The 15,382-nt window shown below is 31.1% G+C and overlaps 1 protein-coding gene across 2 annotated transcripts in view; it reads right to left on the bottom strand.

The window, feature by feature from the left end:
• The window catches only part of Epg5 (ectopic P-granules autophagy protein 5), a 342,575-nt gene extending 331,871 nt beyond the window's left edge, over window positions 1-10,704 (bottom strand). The window contains exons 1-3 of one of the 2 annotated variants that reach the window (XM_085816957.1): window positions 10,621-10,704; window positions 10,327-10,395; window positions 16-57 (exon numbers count right to left, since the gene is read on the bottom strand). In XM_085816957.1, the coding sequence (XP_085673083.1) occupies window positions 16-57; window positions 10,327-10,371 (87 nt within the window). In that variant the 5' untranslated portion in view covers window positions 10,372-10,395; window positions 10,621-10,704. Of the gene's footprint in view, window positions 1-15; window positions 58-10,326; window positions 10,396-10,484; window positions 10,598-10,620 lie in introns of those variants that run through there. The other variant, XM_085816958.1, reaches the window with a different exon arrangement.
• Between the last annotated feature and the right edge of the window lie 4,678 nt (window positions 10,705-15,382).

Genomic DNA, 15,382 nt, shown 5'->3' with positions numbered 1-15,382 from the left:
ACTTAAACAACTTACTTCAGACTTTACCGAAGAATTGGATGACTTCAATGAAGTTTTCTGAAATTTAAAAAAGAATAAATACTTTCAGATCCTCTTACAAATTAAAATATTTAAAGAATTCATAATATAAAATTATAAGTATGTCTCATTTATTTAACTATTCTTGACAGATTAGACATTAATGAAGCTTTACTTAAGTATTATGGATAAACATTATTATTTACTAAACTCATATATTTTGAATACGAAGCACAAGAAATATCCAAGACGATTAAAATCAAACCATGCTTTTAGTAAGAAGTGAATTGAAATTATTCAATTATAAATTATAGCAAAGCATATAAGGGTTTTCAATATATACAGAAAAAAAAAACAGCTAAAAATCACAAATTACTTGATTATTAACAGTTAAGCTACAATAAAAAAATAGTGAACTATCTTATTAAGCAGCTGCTTGTAAAGAAGAAATTAGCAGGGTTCGTACACATATCTGCACATGGAAATTAAGTACTTTTAAGGACCATTAACGAAAAAAATTAAGGACCTATGAGTGAATGGGAACTGAATAAATTCAATTAAAAATATTATCTATGCCTGAACTTCACTTTTGTAATACCACTCTAAAAATAAAATAGATCTGTAAGTAGGATGCATTATTATTAAACATGACTTAATTAGCATAACTATTATCTGAGAGTCTGAGAATAAAATATATGAAATTTATCAAGGAGTATTATATATTTTACAACTATAAGAGCTGAAGATATTTGAAAGGAGATAGGGGAAATTTTATTTACGTTTTACTAACAGTTAGTTTTATGTTGATTTTAATTTTATATCCCTTTTTGCCACATACTTGCTCAGTCTAGAGCTTTAGTAAATAGTAAGCAGTATTTATGTCAAGCGGCATAGGTTAAAATGAGAAGTAAAATCATACTCAGCATGATTCACAACAAAAGACTGGCTGTTGTCACTGCTGCTACTTACCTAGAGAGAGACCTGCTGATCAGAACAAACCTGAAAGGCCTGATGTAGGCACGATTGGGGTAAGTTCTGAAAGTTAGCTGGGCTCTGTCTGACGCCGTTAGTCAGATTTAGCTATTTACTTATGTCACACATAGACTCTCAGACTCTTATGTAATCACTGGCATTTCTTTTCATGCTTCGCACTGTACTGCTATCTCCTTACTTGCACTTCACTCCTCCTGATTTGGTTGATCGGCTACAGCCGTAGCACACTGTTATCTGTTGACTCTCCAATTTATTCGCCATAGACTTTCCTACTGGATATGCCCATCATTGCCTCATCGAACTTATCATATGCACTACTTTTTTGATCTTCACCTACCTTCGAAGCATCATAAAATCGAAAATCGGAACATAGTTATTCCAAGGTAGCGACGAGAGCGCAGGAACCTACGTGCGAATAACAATGTTTGCCTGAGCCGACGCCATTAGTGTTGTAGCTTCGTGTAGAGTTCCAGGAGTTGTAACTCAGTTAATATACATTAAGGTTTTAATAAGCCGCTACAGCACCACGGGTGATAAGTTGTTTTGCATTATTTTAAGTCTCACTAGATGCAAAGAATAAGTTTTACAAGAATTTTTACATTTTTGTGTTTTATCTTGTGACTACGGTTAAGATGCAGAGATAATTTTTAAGGGCAAGTATTTTGTTATAAGTAATTAAATTAGGTATAAGATAACCTTAGTCATTATGGATTTACATGGTCACTATTAAATTTTATTTTTTAACAATATTTGTTAAAAAAGGCCCTATTAAAATCCCAATCTAATAAAATTTCACATTTTAAAATACATGTAATTTATGACACTGATTCTTAAACGATATTCAGATAATTACACATTAAAAGCTACAAAACATTTATGTTTTGTAGCAACAATACTCAACAAATTATTTATGCATCTTTTTAATTTGAAGCCTTCCCAGACATTTTGGTTAACTTATATCGATTTCCTTCTCTTTAAGCACCTTTTCTAACAATTAGAAATTTGTCCCAATGCACAAAAGAATGTTCTCACTAGTTTCTGCGTGTTTTATCTCCTAACCTGTCCACAATGTACCTATGTGGATTTATTTGATTTGGTAAAAGTTAAATAGTCAGCAGATATGAAGCAAATTATCACTATGTCTGAAAGTAACTACAATGTCCGACAAAGGTTTAAATAAGATTCTAATTTAAAAAGAACTATAAAGGCTTCTGCTAACAAAATCAATTACAGCTCGTAGTGATGTAATGAAACAAGAAGAGTCAAATTCAAACTAAAAATATGGATTAGTGGTCAAAGACACTTTAATTTCATTTTAAGCTGGCTCAATAACTCTATCATCATAACAAACTCAAATGTCGGCAACGGTAATGCCAAGACGAATAATTACAAATTATTAGAGCTGGCAAGACTAATGCAGGGAGCAAGTGGAGATCAGAAACACACTCTTGTCCAAAAAACTCAGTTTAAAAACTGTCTAAGTGATTTGCATTTTGGTGAGAAAATAGAAATGGGAAATTAGAGCAAGGGCTGAAATTGTAAACAATTGAGTAATTTACATAATAATAACTGTACATATATTTGAAGAATAATTTTGTTTTTCTTTATGTATTCAGTTTCTTTCTTCCACGTTTCCTTTTCATTTTAGAATTTCTGGATTTAATTAAAGATTTCTGATATTCTAAATAAACTAAATACATAGACTGTATAGAAAAAGCTGCTAATTTTATTTCTTTAGTAATATGAACATTCGGAAGAAATATGAAATATATATGGTACGCTTCGGTTAGAGAGCTGATGTGGCATGATTTTTAGAATTTAGTGACACACTGAGTAATAAAGTCTAGAAATGGCAAAACTTTTAGAATTTAGAACAGGCATTGGAAGCAGAATTTAGAAGGCACCAGGCAGCAGAATTTAAGAGACTGCATCAGATGGGAAAATGCCCTGTGTATGATGCATTAAGACATATTAGATGAATCTTTTAAATTGTCAGTTTTCAATATCTTTATTAGTAAAAGAATTCCTTTCTGTAATGCGTGTCCATATGATAAGATTAGAAGCATTTTTGATATTTTCCATGTTTGTGTCTAGTGAAAAATAGAGAAAATAAAGGGAAGATTTTAAGAAAACGATTCTAGTATCAGAAGTAAAACATTCAACTATAATGTTTTCATTGTTCTTCCAGACATTCTCCAAAAAGTAAGAAATTATGTGTTAATACTATGGAGACATTTTTCATTTTGTCACATTTTTCGGGAATCTTCAAGAATCGTGGGTCTATAAATCTTGCCTTCATATCTTTCTAAACTTTTCAAGCTGCGATGTCTAAAATCCTAAAAAAAAATTACCCCTATCAATTCTGTAACAGCATTAAGCTAGAAATATTTTGAAAAAAAATCGGAGGAAAAAAGTGTAAAATTAATTTTATAGAGAAAAAAGAGGGCTTAAACTCTAATTAAATATTAATTATTAAAATAATTCAATAATTAATGCTTAAAGAAATTAAACAGTTTAAATAAAAATTTAAAATATGATGAGATAAATTAAAATTTAATAAACGATTTTTAATATAATTTTATTACTAAAAATAAAATTTTCGATATCAAATATCTACTGAAATTTTGTTCAGGTACAAAAAAGAAGTGTCACAGCTTTCTTATTTAGGGCTCTGGGTAGAATTATGATTTATCCCCAAAACTAAGTAGTACAGGAGAAGGCTAGGGTGCAATTTAAGCACTGGAAGAAAAATTTATGTAATATTTTCAGTCTGAGACAATTACATGGGAAAAACTTTTACCATAAAAATATTAAAAATACATTTTTAATTAATTACATAGCTAGTTTGTATTTGCTAAGAACTGTTTCATAAATGGTGCTTTATAGTATTACACCTTGCTTATTTTCCACATACAGTAAATCGCTGAAATGGAACTTTATAATATAACAGCAAATAATAAAAATGCTTTATTTTAATCTTATCTCATAAATATAATTTAAAAATATTACCATTATTTAAATGAAATTTATCAATGTTACAATGTTCTAAAAAAAAATTGTCGAAAAATTCCTAGATCTTGGAATTAAAAATTTTCTACAGAAACAGATCTTAAAATCACCAAAATGTTGATAAGTCACCAAATTTAGAATGGTTTAATTAAAGAATTCACATCCCAAATAGTGAAAAGTTGTTTAAGAGCTCTTCATTAGAAAAAAATGAAATAATTTTGAAATGCTTATGTTTCACTTCTTGCTCAGAAACTCAAGTATCCCACCATTTATATTAGAAATAGGAACAAATTATAACCTATGAACCCATTCAAAAGATAACCATATTTGTCAGCAAATCGCCGAAAATATTACTCCAAAATGTTAATTCACACTCAAAATGGCAGTCGTAATGGTAATTACATATTAGCACAACCACCTTGGTCCTGTGTGACAGAAATTTCAGATGATCAAAATTAAGGACCTTCTGACAATTTTGGTCGAAATTAAGGACTTTTAAGGACCAAAAATCGATTAAAAAAAACTTAAGGACTTTTAAGGACTCTTAAGGACCGTACAAACCCTGAATTAGAAAAAGAAAAAAAAAAGTGTCATACTCTATTAATCAAATCGGGCAATTAATGTTTTGATAGCAGAAGTAATAAAATTTCAGTCATTTCTTATTATAGCAGGTCCCGAATTTAATCTCTAATCAATTGAGCAAGGCATAACGTGTTACAAGGTATAAGAACACAGGGCAAGATATCTCGGTTGATTCGGGATTCAATCTTGTGGGAAACTATAATAAGGAAGTTCCCAAAAAATTTCTACACAGATCCATTAAAATTGAAAAATTAAAAGTAAAACTATCAAAAATTTTAATTGTTTATTAATGATTAAAGAAAACTATGCATAACCCTATTTAGCCTAATAACGGCACTAATCAAACTGAGAAATTATTATGAGTTTATGTACTAAGAAACAATAAACCAGATGACATAAAAAAATGTATGTAAGAAGTGTGGAAATCTTTTCTGTGATCCTATTTTACAACCACATACCAACCTTGAAACATGAAAAGAAAGGAGGTTCCAGCAGTTTAACACTATACAAAAAAAATTCCATATTCACTTAAATCCACTTCCTGATGCATAAATTCACTTTATTGAATTATATGATTCTCATGTAAAATATATTAATATTTAATTATATATTCTAAATTTTGTGTTCTTTGGCTAATTTTATTCTGCAATTTTCTAATACTTTTTATACTGAGAAAATCTTAAACAGGGAGAGTTTTTATTTATCAGGTACTTTTTAATACAGGGTGGGACAGAGCAGTTTGTTATTTCCGAAATTCAATAAAAGAAAAAGTAATTAATATATACATTTAATTCTTTTAACAGCTTTAAGTACAGCATGTAAAGTTTATTTTAACACTGTTTTAAGGCAAATGGCGTCGATTATTGTCAACAAACTGCATTAATCAAACTCGGAAGTTCCATTCAACTCTTTCCAGCATATCAACAGGTATGTCAACTATAGCTTGACAAATGCTGCATTTCAAGTGAGCCAGTGTCTTAGGTCAATTGTTGTAAAAAAGTGATTTTAGATAGCCCCATAGAAAATAATCACAGGGGGCTAAATCAGGCTAGCCAGTGCATATCTCCTCTTAAAGAGATGAGACATCCTGGGAAGTGTTGCTGCAAAACAGTCATTTACACATGAGCTGTATGTACCTTGGCACCATTCTGCTGGAACCATACATCTCCCACATTCATCGCATTGAATTTTGGTAAAAACAATAACGACAGAAATTCGTAGAAAAAAAAAAAAAAAAAGAGCATAACATTCTATAAAATAAGAATAACAATAAAATAAAATGCACTTACCATTGTGTGTATTTTATTTTATTGTTGTTCTTATTGTGAATCTTCATCAAACAGCAGCAATATCAGTTTGAAACACCAGCAAAACAACTTCCAAACTGCAACCATTTGCCAGCAAGCCCACACGAGTGCATCAGAAACACCGCTCTTTGTTCGAATTCTCATATCAGCTCCGCATTTCAGACACATCAAACTCTGCTTCAGAAGTCCCGACTCCCACATAAATTCCAAAAATACACTTCAATCCGCATAAACACACCCGTGAACAAGACTCATTAACAACTCCAACAGCGTACCTTTTAACATTAAATTTACTTTGCACACAATGCTAAATGAGGTGACTGAAATTTTACAACCACCTCTTTCATTGCAACATAAGCCATTTCCAAACACCCACCAAAACCATCCCAACAAAATCAATTTTCATTATCAAAAAGGTTGTATTACAAACAACATCGTGCCAAAAACCAGCGCAGAACACATATCGCCACATTTGGTGACCTGAGGGCATATATAAGAGTAGTACCTAATTTTCTCTAGCAATAAAATCAGGTGAATTAAGTTTCTCCGGTACAACCAATTTGTAGGGATGAAATTTCAGGTCTTTATGAAGAATTTGCCTCACAGATCGAGCAGACAACCCAACAGCAGCAGCAGCATGTTTCTGAGCAGAGCACTTAGGAGATCGCAAAACAGAAAGCCTTACCATGTCTAAGGTTTCTTGAAAGGATTTACCAAGGTCATCACATGTTTTGTGATGACCTTGCTGGTCATGGAAGCCAAGGTTTCCCCTTCTTCACATCACCAGTTTCCCTGAAGTTGTTTACCCACAAAACAATTGATTGCCGACCAAGAACATGACCACGGGGCGCAATACTGAGATGGGCACAGAATGATGCATGACGATGATTGAGCGTATGTATGTGACGATGTGAGCGTATAAGTATGTCTCGACAGCAAACACCTGCTCCTTCTTCAACCACTCCATAATGCTAAATGAACCAAACAGGCTAAAATGTTATGGCCCGGTTTCTTGACTGTGCCTACTCCCACCTTTTTCGAAGCAACCATCGCTCCACGGCGCCAAATTTAAATAAACAAATGCAGCATTTGCCAACATACCCATCAATGTGCTGGAAAGAGTTGAATGAAATTTCTGAGTTTGATTAACACAGTGTGTTGACAATAATGGATGCCATCTGTCTGATGTTATCTTCAAAACAGGGTGAACATAAAATTTACATGTTGTACTCGATACTGTTCAAAGAATTAAATATATACATGTAATAAAACTGTGTTATTATTGAAATAGCTTGGTGAGAGTTGCAACGGATAGGCATTGGATAGGACTGCATCATAACGAAAATTTTGCTGTGTAGTTAGAACGATGGATGCATAAACCAAAAAACTTGCAGACATGGCCCAAATTCCACAAATAATTTTATTTCTGGATAATGCCCATTATCAATGTGGGTGCACTAACTATGCACCTACCTGATTTTGTACAGCTTACATCTCAAACAATAGACGAAATTAGAAAAGTATGTATGGCTGGCAGCAGCGAAAAGAAGCAGAAATACAGAGCAAAGAAGAAGGATTTGCGGGCAATTACCTTTTTTACCAAAGTAGATGCAATTGTAGAGATAAGCTATAATTGGTTAATATTAGTTTTAGTTACTCTTTTCAAGTAGCATTATATAACATAAAATTATCTCGAATTTGGGAGAACAGATAATTTAAGGGGGAGAGCACCAAATTTAGAATAGTCAATTTTGAGGTCGTATTTTTAAAGCAGGCATCATATTTTGTTATATCTTACATATATATGCATATTTTTTCTTTTATTGAATTTCAAAATAAACAAACTGCTCTGCACCACCCTGTACAATGAAGATAAGATTAATAGTTAATATACTGTGTGAATAAATTTAATAACACCATTTATTGACGTAAAAAGAATTAAATACAAAATGTCTGCTGAATCTTCATAAAAGTTCTGTAAATTAGTAGATTAAGAGAATTCATATCAAATAAGATTTAATACGAAAAATCAGGCTGAATAATTCGATAAAATTAAACAATTGCTCAAAAAAATTACCCTAGTAATTTTTCTTGAAAAAAACTTAAAATTAAAAACTTGTAGATTTTTTTATAAAGACTAAAAATTAGAACCTAGTAGATTCGATGATCTGACACTGGAAGATATTATGAAAAACGGGAAAGTTGGCAGCTAAGTAACAATGTTGAAGTTACATGATTTGCTGAGTATGAAAAATAAAATTTATAGATTTTTCATGGTATTTAATTAGAACTTAAATGCAATGTAAGTTTTAAAAAAAAACTCTTCTAATACTTATTGGAAACTTTTTAAGTTTATTTGGCACTGTATTTATTTCAAATGTCAAGAGTAGAACGGAAAAAAATATTTATTTATTTATTTAATTTGAGATCATAAGGTTTATTATATGAGATGAATTTAAAATTTTATTTCAGGAAGTTATTTTTTATTAGGAACATGTTTTAATTTTTTTTTAATAAAGAAATTAGGAGCTATGCTAAGAAATATTAGGTACATGAGTAGTACGTTAAATGTTTGATTTACGTATTTTACAATTAAAAAATATGCTTCATGATGCTTCCTAATTAAAAGGACCATGACGGTTAGTCATCAAAATTAGTGAATTGTAGTTACATATCAGCACAACCACCTTGGTCCTGTGTGGCAATTTTTTACAAAAAAAAAAAAAAAAAAAATATGACATTTAATGGCCAAAAAGAAATTATCACATGCATGCATATTATTACTTACATATTTTACACTTTAATTAGGTATTAATCCCCAAATTCACTTCAATAAACCTATTTACAAAATAACATACATAACATTACATTTAGGAACTTTTTTTTTTTTTTTTTAATAATTATTCTGATGTGATTTAGTAGCAACTGCTTTAAGAGTGGACTCTTTTCTTTACTTGTTTTGCAGCAAAATAATATTTCTCCAAAAACACTTTACTTTGGTTTCTTGCACTGCACAGAAATTGCTACAAGTGAGCTATTTAAATTGAGTTTAACACAAAAAAAGTATCACATTGGTCCACAGAAAATTCTTTGGAACTGAATAATAATACATTAAAATATGAAAAAGATTGTATATGAAAATGGACACAGCTTTTTGAAAGTGAAGAATCCTTATGTGCAAGGGTCAGAACTTGAATTCTGCTAAAGCTCAACAGAGCCCTTCTTAATTTTTGAGATAAATTATAATTCTACTTGGAGCCCTCCACAGCTCTAAATAAGAGGGATTTTAACTTATATATTTTATTTATTTTTCCATCTTCCTTGAAGGCCTTTCATGGAAATCTGGCACTTTTAATTTTAGAAATTAAATCTTATGCTGGTTTGCCAGAATTTAGTGCATTCTGAAGACTCAACAATTTCTACTAACGTAGCTCTCCTCACACACTAAGTACTAATGTAGCTTTCCTCACTAGATAAGTACCTGGCAAACTTAATTGCCAAAGTTTACGTGATTACTGCTTTATTATTTAGCCAGATGCTTCCATATTTAATCAAGAAAATTATTTTACGTCCTATTTATTTTATGTTGATCAGAAATCCTATGATTTAAATTTATTCATTGTGCAATTAACCAATAAAGTTTGGGAAAAGTTCAGAATCGCCCACCGCTTGGCGCGTTTTTAAGAATTGCAGATACTCGGTATCCATGTACACATAAACCTATTTTCACTTAATCCCAGAATTGCACAAAAATGGCATTCCGCATTCCCCTGACTTTATCCATGTACACATCGACCTATTTTCACTTAAAAAGTCAAAGAAAATTGACAAAAATCCAATTCTTCTTACTCTTCTAAAAAGTGCCAAACAAATGAGTGGGCGATTCTGCACTTTACCCTAAACTTTAACCAAAATGCTTTTATTTCTAATAAAGATGTTTTTATACTTCATCAAAAAACTTATTTAATGCTCTTTCTATGTGAAAGACATCCAAAATTCCTTGATTATGATATGATAAACCACTTTTTTTAATTTATTTCATGTTTTCTTTTTTTTTTTTTTTTTTTTTTGATGATAATCTGTTCTTCTTTACATACTTCCCTTTATCTGATGAACTGTCACATTTCTCATCATTCCCCCCCCCCAAAAAGTCAAGTTGTGATATTGTTGGTTTTCTTCTGACACTGTTCTGGAAAACTCAAGAAAAGATGTTTCTTGAAACGCTGTCAATTTTTTTGCAAAAATTCATGAAAAACCGCTTTTCTTCCATTATACATTCTTCAGTTACAAATATTTAATGGAAGCGAATATTGTGAAAATTCTTGTATCATATTTGATTTCTTCAAGAAATTTCCATAGTAAATATCTTATGTAACAACAAGAAACCACAGTACAGTAAATGTAAAATAATCATTACCTTTCGATGTTTACTACTTTTGCTTTTTTCTTTTACCAATTCCATGGTCAATGCAGCTTTTACGGTGATCTATACACAATAAGCAAATAAATAAATTAAATACATAGTTATATTAAAGCAAAAACTGATTCTGCAACTTAACTAGTATGAAACATTACATTCACACGAAATTCGATTCCATATATTGATTCATCAAATATGATTTCCTACAGAAATGACTGGAGAAAACATTTAAGAATATGCAACGTCCAGAATAACAATAATTATTAACAACCTTTCATACTACGTACTTACTTTTACCACCGCATCTCAATTTTTATCACAAGGGAAACTCCCGAACATGGATTTGTTTACATATTCCTAACTTAATAAGTCTGCACCAGAGGACACTGCAATCTAATGCAAAGCTCACTTCAAAGAGCAAGATAAGATAAGAATACTTAAAAAAAAAAGAAAAAAAAAAAAAAATCAATGATTCTAAGACGAAAAAGTGAAATAAAAAAAAATGGAAGTGGCTGCGCAAAGTGGCTTGCGGCACAGTGTATTTATTTATAGTAGATGGCAGCTCAACATAAACCAGTCCATATATTTTAGCCATGCTTAGTTTTTTAAGATATTTCAAAGAAATCTTCCAGATTGTTTTTAGAGTATAAAAGGAATTGTTTGAAAAGAAATTTCTGTGTTATTTTTTTGGCTGTATGCTAATCTCCTTATTCTGTATTATTTTTAAATTCTTACCGTGAAATCTTGCCTAAAACCAAACGGCGAACCACAGGTGTGCCCAGACCGGGCTCACCGATAATCTAAGACAACTGAGAGTCTGTATTCTTTGTTTCTCCGCATCTCATCGGTCAGTTCATTGATAGCAATGCTCGTTTCAGCACTCTTTTTGAAGCTCTATTCAATCAGTGTGCCACTTTGGGTACACCCACAGAATTAAATTATAAGTGCTATCTTCACAAAATTTTACTTGTGTACTCCTCTAGGCCTAATTAGACTGCCTACCTTTTTCTATTACGTCTTTGCAGATGAGGTTTTTGTCGCATAGACGTCGTTATTGCGTCTTTCGCAGGTGATATTTTGGTTGTGAAAGCATCGTATCACGGCATCTTAACGACGCCTAAATGTTCCCAAAATTCCACCTTTTTGCAACAGTTGTGAAAATGTCGTTATTACGTCCTTGTGTTACATATTGATTTATGCAGAAAAATAAGCTTAATAATTAATATATTTCTCTTCTTTTTTTTATTTTGTATTCTTTGTATTTATCTAAAGTTTAAATAGTTTATCATTTCCTGAAAACCAGAAGATAATACAATTTTTTCTCTTTAGACTAAATATGCATAATTAATAATAGCTTTAATTATTTTCAGTACTTTAAACTACAGTTTTTAAATTTCTCTTTAGACTAAATATGCATAATTAATAATAGCCTTAATTATTTTCAGTACTTTAAACTATATTTTTTAGATAACTAAAATTCTAAGTTACAATTACTTAAGATTTCATCATTTTTTGTTTTCTTAAGTGAGAGTACTTATGAAAGTGGTTATTATAAATATATAACATTAATAATTAATTAAGTAACTAACACTCAATTAGACATAAATAAAAGTAAAGATATATATGTGGGTAAAAAAAAGAGTGTTTCTGATAACAGCATTATCACATTTATTTCTGTTAAATTTCAGAGACATTGAAAATTGCCCCTGTCATGGTAAATTAGGAAGCGGTTCTTAAGGTAACATAATCAGTATTTTACCTGAACTCAAGTATAAATTTATTCGGGTTTCACAGTAAAAAATATAACCATTAACTTCTATATCTCCAAGATATGCAAATAAAAGACAGTATAAAGTACAGTATAAATGTGATCAAAAATATACCTAAATCTAATAACTTCCCATATTCATATCTAAAATAAAATAATAACCTAACAAACAACATACATGACAACACTATTTAAGAAAAAACAGGAACTAGTAGTGTTTAAAAGTATAAATAGTAGAAGGAAGGTAACAGAACTAAAATTCCCAATTAATAAAAAAAATATTTTTGTTTTTTAAATAGTAATCAATTAAAAGTGCAATAATCATGGATTGCAGTATTTACTAGTAATGCTGATGCTTCTTAACACCATTTCTTTTGATCATATGTAAATGTCTAGATCATATGTAAAATCTAGATTAAAATGATCATTTCAGGCACTTTTTATAATCAATAACTTTCCTTTTGATACTGTACAGAAATAATTTAAATAATATAGTATACGATAATAAGCTAAGTACATGAAAGTGGTCTAGTCTGGACACCGGTCGAGATCGATATCGGAAAACCAGTCGGGATTCTCTTTCCACTGGACAGCAGAAGGAAGAGCGAGTCGGCGGAATATGAAGTGGAAATTCCGTACGGAAGTGACGTTTATTGCATAGCAATCAGTCTATCTCACCTCTACATTGCTCGAGGCCACGGGGTATAATGACTCCGTGCTCGAGTTTATACTTCGTGCTCGAGGCTCAGGGGAAGGGGGTAGTTTGTTATCAAAGGGGCTGTTTCGCACGTGTTTATTACTGAGGATGGCGGTAGAAGAAAAAAAAAAGCAACGAGTTCCAGTAAATGGTGAAATTTTCGAAAAAAAATCCGCTGCTTTAAGTTGCTGGATAGCACATTTAGTAAAGAGTATGGAAAAAAGAAATGGGAAACGTTAATGGATATTTTAAACGCAGAAAGAAATAGCCTTTTCAAAACTTCAGGTATGTGAAGAAACGTAAACATAATTTTACGTATGATCTTTTGCAAAATGGAAATTTTCTAAAAGGTTATATGTTTGTAAACTATTTGTTAACAGGAATTTTATGATTAAAATACATTATTTTGTCTGAAAAGTTTATGCAATTATGTAATAAGTCAAATCATTGAAATATAGCATTGGGTACGCGTGTTTAATATTCCTAATAAAAATGATAATTTTAAAATTATTCAATAATAATTACAAAATTTTTTTAATTTTTAGCAACCCATGGTTATAGCAATAATTTTATTTATTCAGGAATTATACTTATCACGTAGCTACAAATATGCTGTGTATCGTAGGTACTAATAAGCAGAAAACTTTGGTTTGATGCATTAAAAGACGATTTACTAGTGAGTAAAAATATAACAAATTTTTAACAAAAGTAATAGGAAGGAAAATAAAAAGAATTAAATAACTATAGATTAAATCATAAAACATATCATCTTGCAGACACACAAACATATATATATTAACATATACAGTGGCCACCAGCGGCCGAGCGGTAAAGTCGCTGAACAGTGGTAGTTCGGTCCGAGGTTCGAATCCCGCGAACGGGCTGGCTGCATGGGCGTTTTCGTGGTTTTCCCCATGTGTAACGTGTATACGAGCCAGTTTCCCTTAAAAGTCCTCCACGAAGGCATCCCTTCCTTAAGGCAGATAGCCCTCGAGTGCTTTGCCGTAATCTAATAAACCAAACTAACATATGCACTGAAAGGAAATTGCAGTACATATTCCTATTTATGCCCTTTTTAAGTCAATCCCACTAGTGGCCGAGCGGTAAAATCTACGAATAGTGGTAGTGCGGTCCGAGGTTCGAATCCCGCGAACGGGCTAGACACATGGGCGTCATTACCAACATATCATTGGTAACTTCCAGAAGCATAGAAGTTCAAGGCACACAAAATATGTTTTAAATATATATATGTATGTATATATATAAAACTGTATTATAAATATATTAACAGATGCAGTGAAAGAAATTGCAGCACATATTCCTATTTATACCCTTTTTAAATTGATCTCACCAGCAGCCGAGCGGTAAAATTGCTGAACACTGGAAGTTCGGTCCAAGGTTGGAATCCCGCGAACGGACTGGCTGCATGGACGTTTTCATGGTTTTCTCCATGTGTTACGTGTATACGAGCTAGTTTCCCTTAAAATGTCCTCCACGAAAACCACCCTCACTTAAGGCAGATAGCCCTCGAGGCTTTGCCATAATTACATAAAACCCAAGCCAAGCATTTTTTAGATCTCAATAAAAATACAAAAAACTGATGTAATATCTAAAAGTAGACCAAATTAAAAAATCTGATAACTAATTATAAATCACGCATTATATTATTTACAGAATTTAGTTTAATCGAAAATTATATAGGAATTTAACTTATTTTATACAGGAGATTCTAAAAACTATTGGAAATTCACATTGATATCGGTACAGTTAAAACTACTTAAATAAATTTTTTAACTTAAAGCAATTTAATGTAAATGTTGAATTTAGGATGTACATAGTTTGAATTATATACTGCATATTCTTTAATGCATGTCTAATGTATTACATTTTTATACGCTACAAATTAAAATAAAAGTAGAGGGAAATACATTATAATTTAAAACATAAAATTTCAAAATTTACAAATTACTCATCAAAACATGAAATTAAGTACTTTGAAATATACATTAGTTTAAAAATTACAATTTTAAATTAAAAGTATGCACTCCTTCCTTATATGTGAAATAGAAAAACACCAAATATATTATTTTCACTAAAATTTTATTAAAGCATTGATAAAGTAGAATAAATAAATAATGTAGAATCGTCAGCATCAAATGCGTTATTTCTATTGCGAAATACTCGAGTTTTTCACAAATCTTAAGAAATTAAAATATCTATTACGTACACTTGCAAAAACAATCCGTGACCTCCGTCGTCCTCAGTTTAGCTCTAAAACGACATTCAGAAACATAAACGGCAGCTGTCTAGCTGACGGAAAAATTTCCGATGCGTCGATCTCTGTAATGATCGAGACGATGACACCAGACTCGCTCTCTGTCGAGTAGATCGCAAAAAACGACCCGTTCTTCTATCTCGACGGTCTCCAGACTAGGGCCCAAAGTCAGCTCTTCGTTAAAAAGCACACGATGAAACTTTTTGTTTCTATTTATTATGAATTTCTTTGTTATCACAAGCACATAAAATGTAAGCGAAGACTATACTTAAATTATGAATATAATATAGTTAAATGACTTACTTAATATATT

Source organism: Stegodyphus dumicola, chromosome 5, assembly GCF_044657685.1.
Source record: "Stegodyphus dumicola isolate Sdum_Otavi_A_Nest chromosome 5, ASM4465768v1".
NCBI lineage: Eukaryota > Metazoa > Arthropoda > Arachnida > Araneae > Eresidae > Stegodyphus > Stegodyphus dumicola.
Note: the sequence above shows the minus strand (reverse complement) of the source record. Positions and strands in the feature narration are given on the sequence as shown.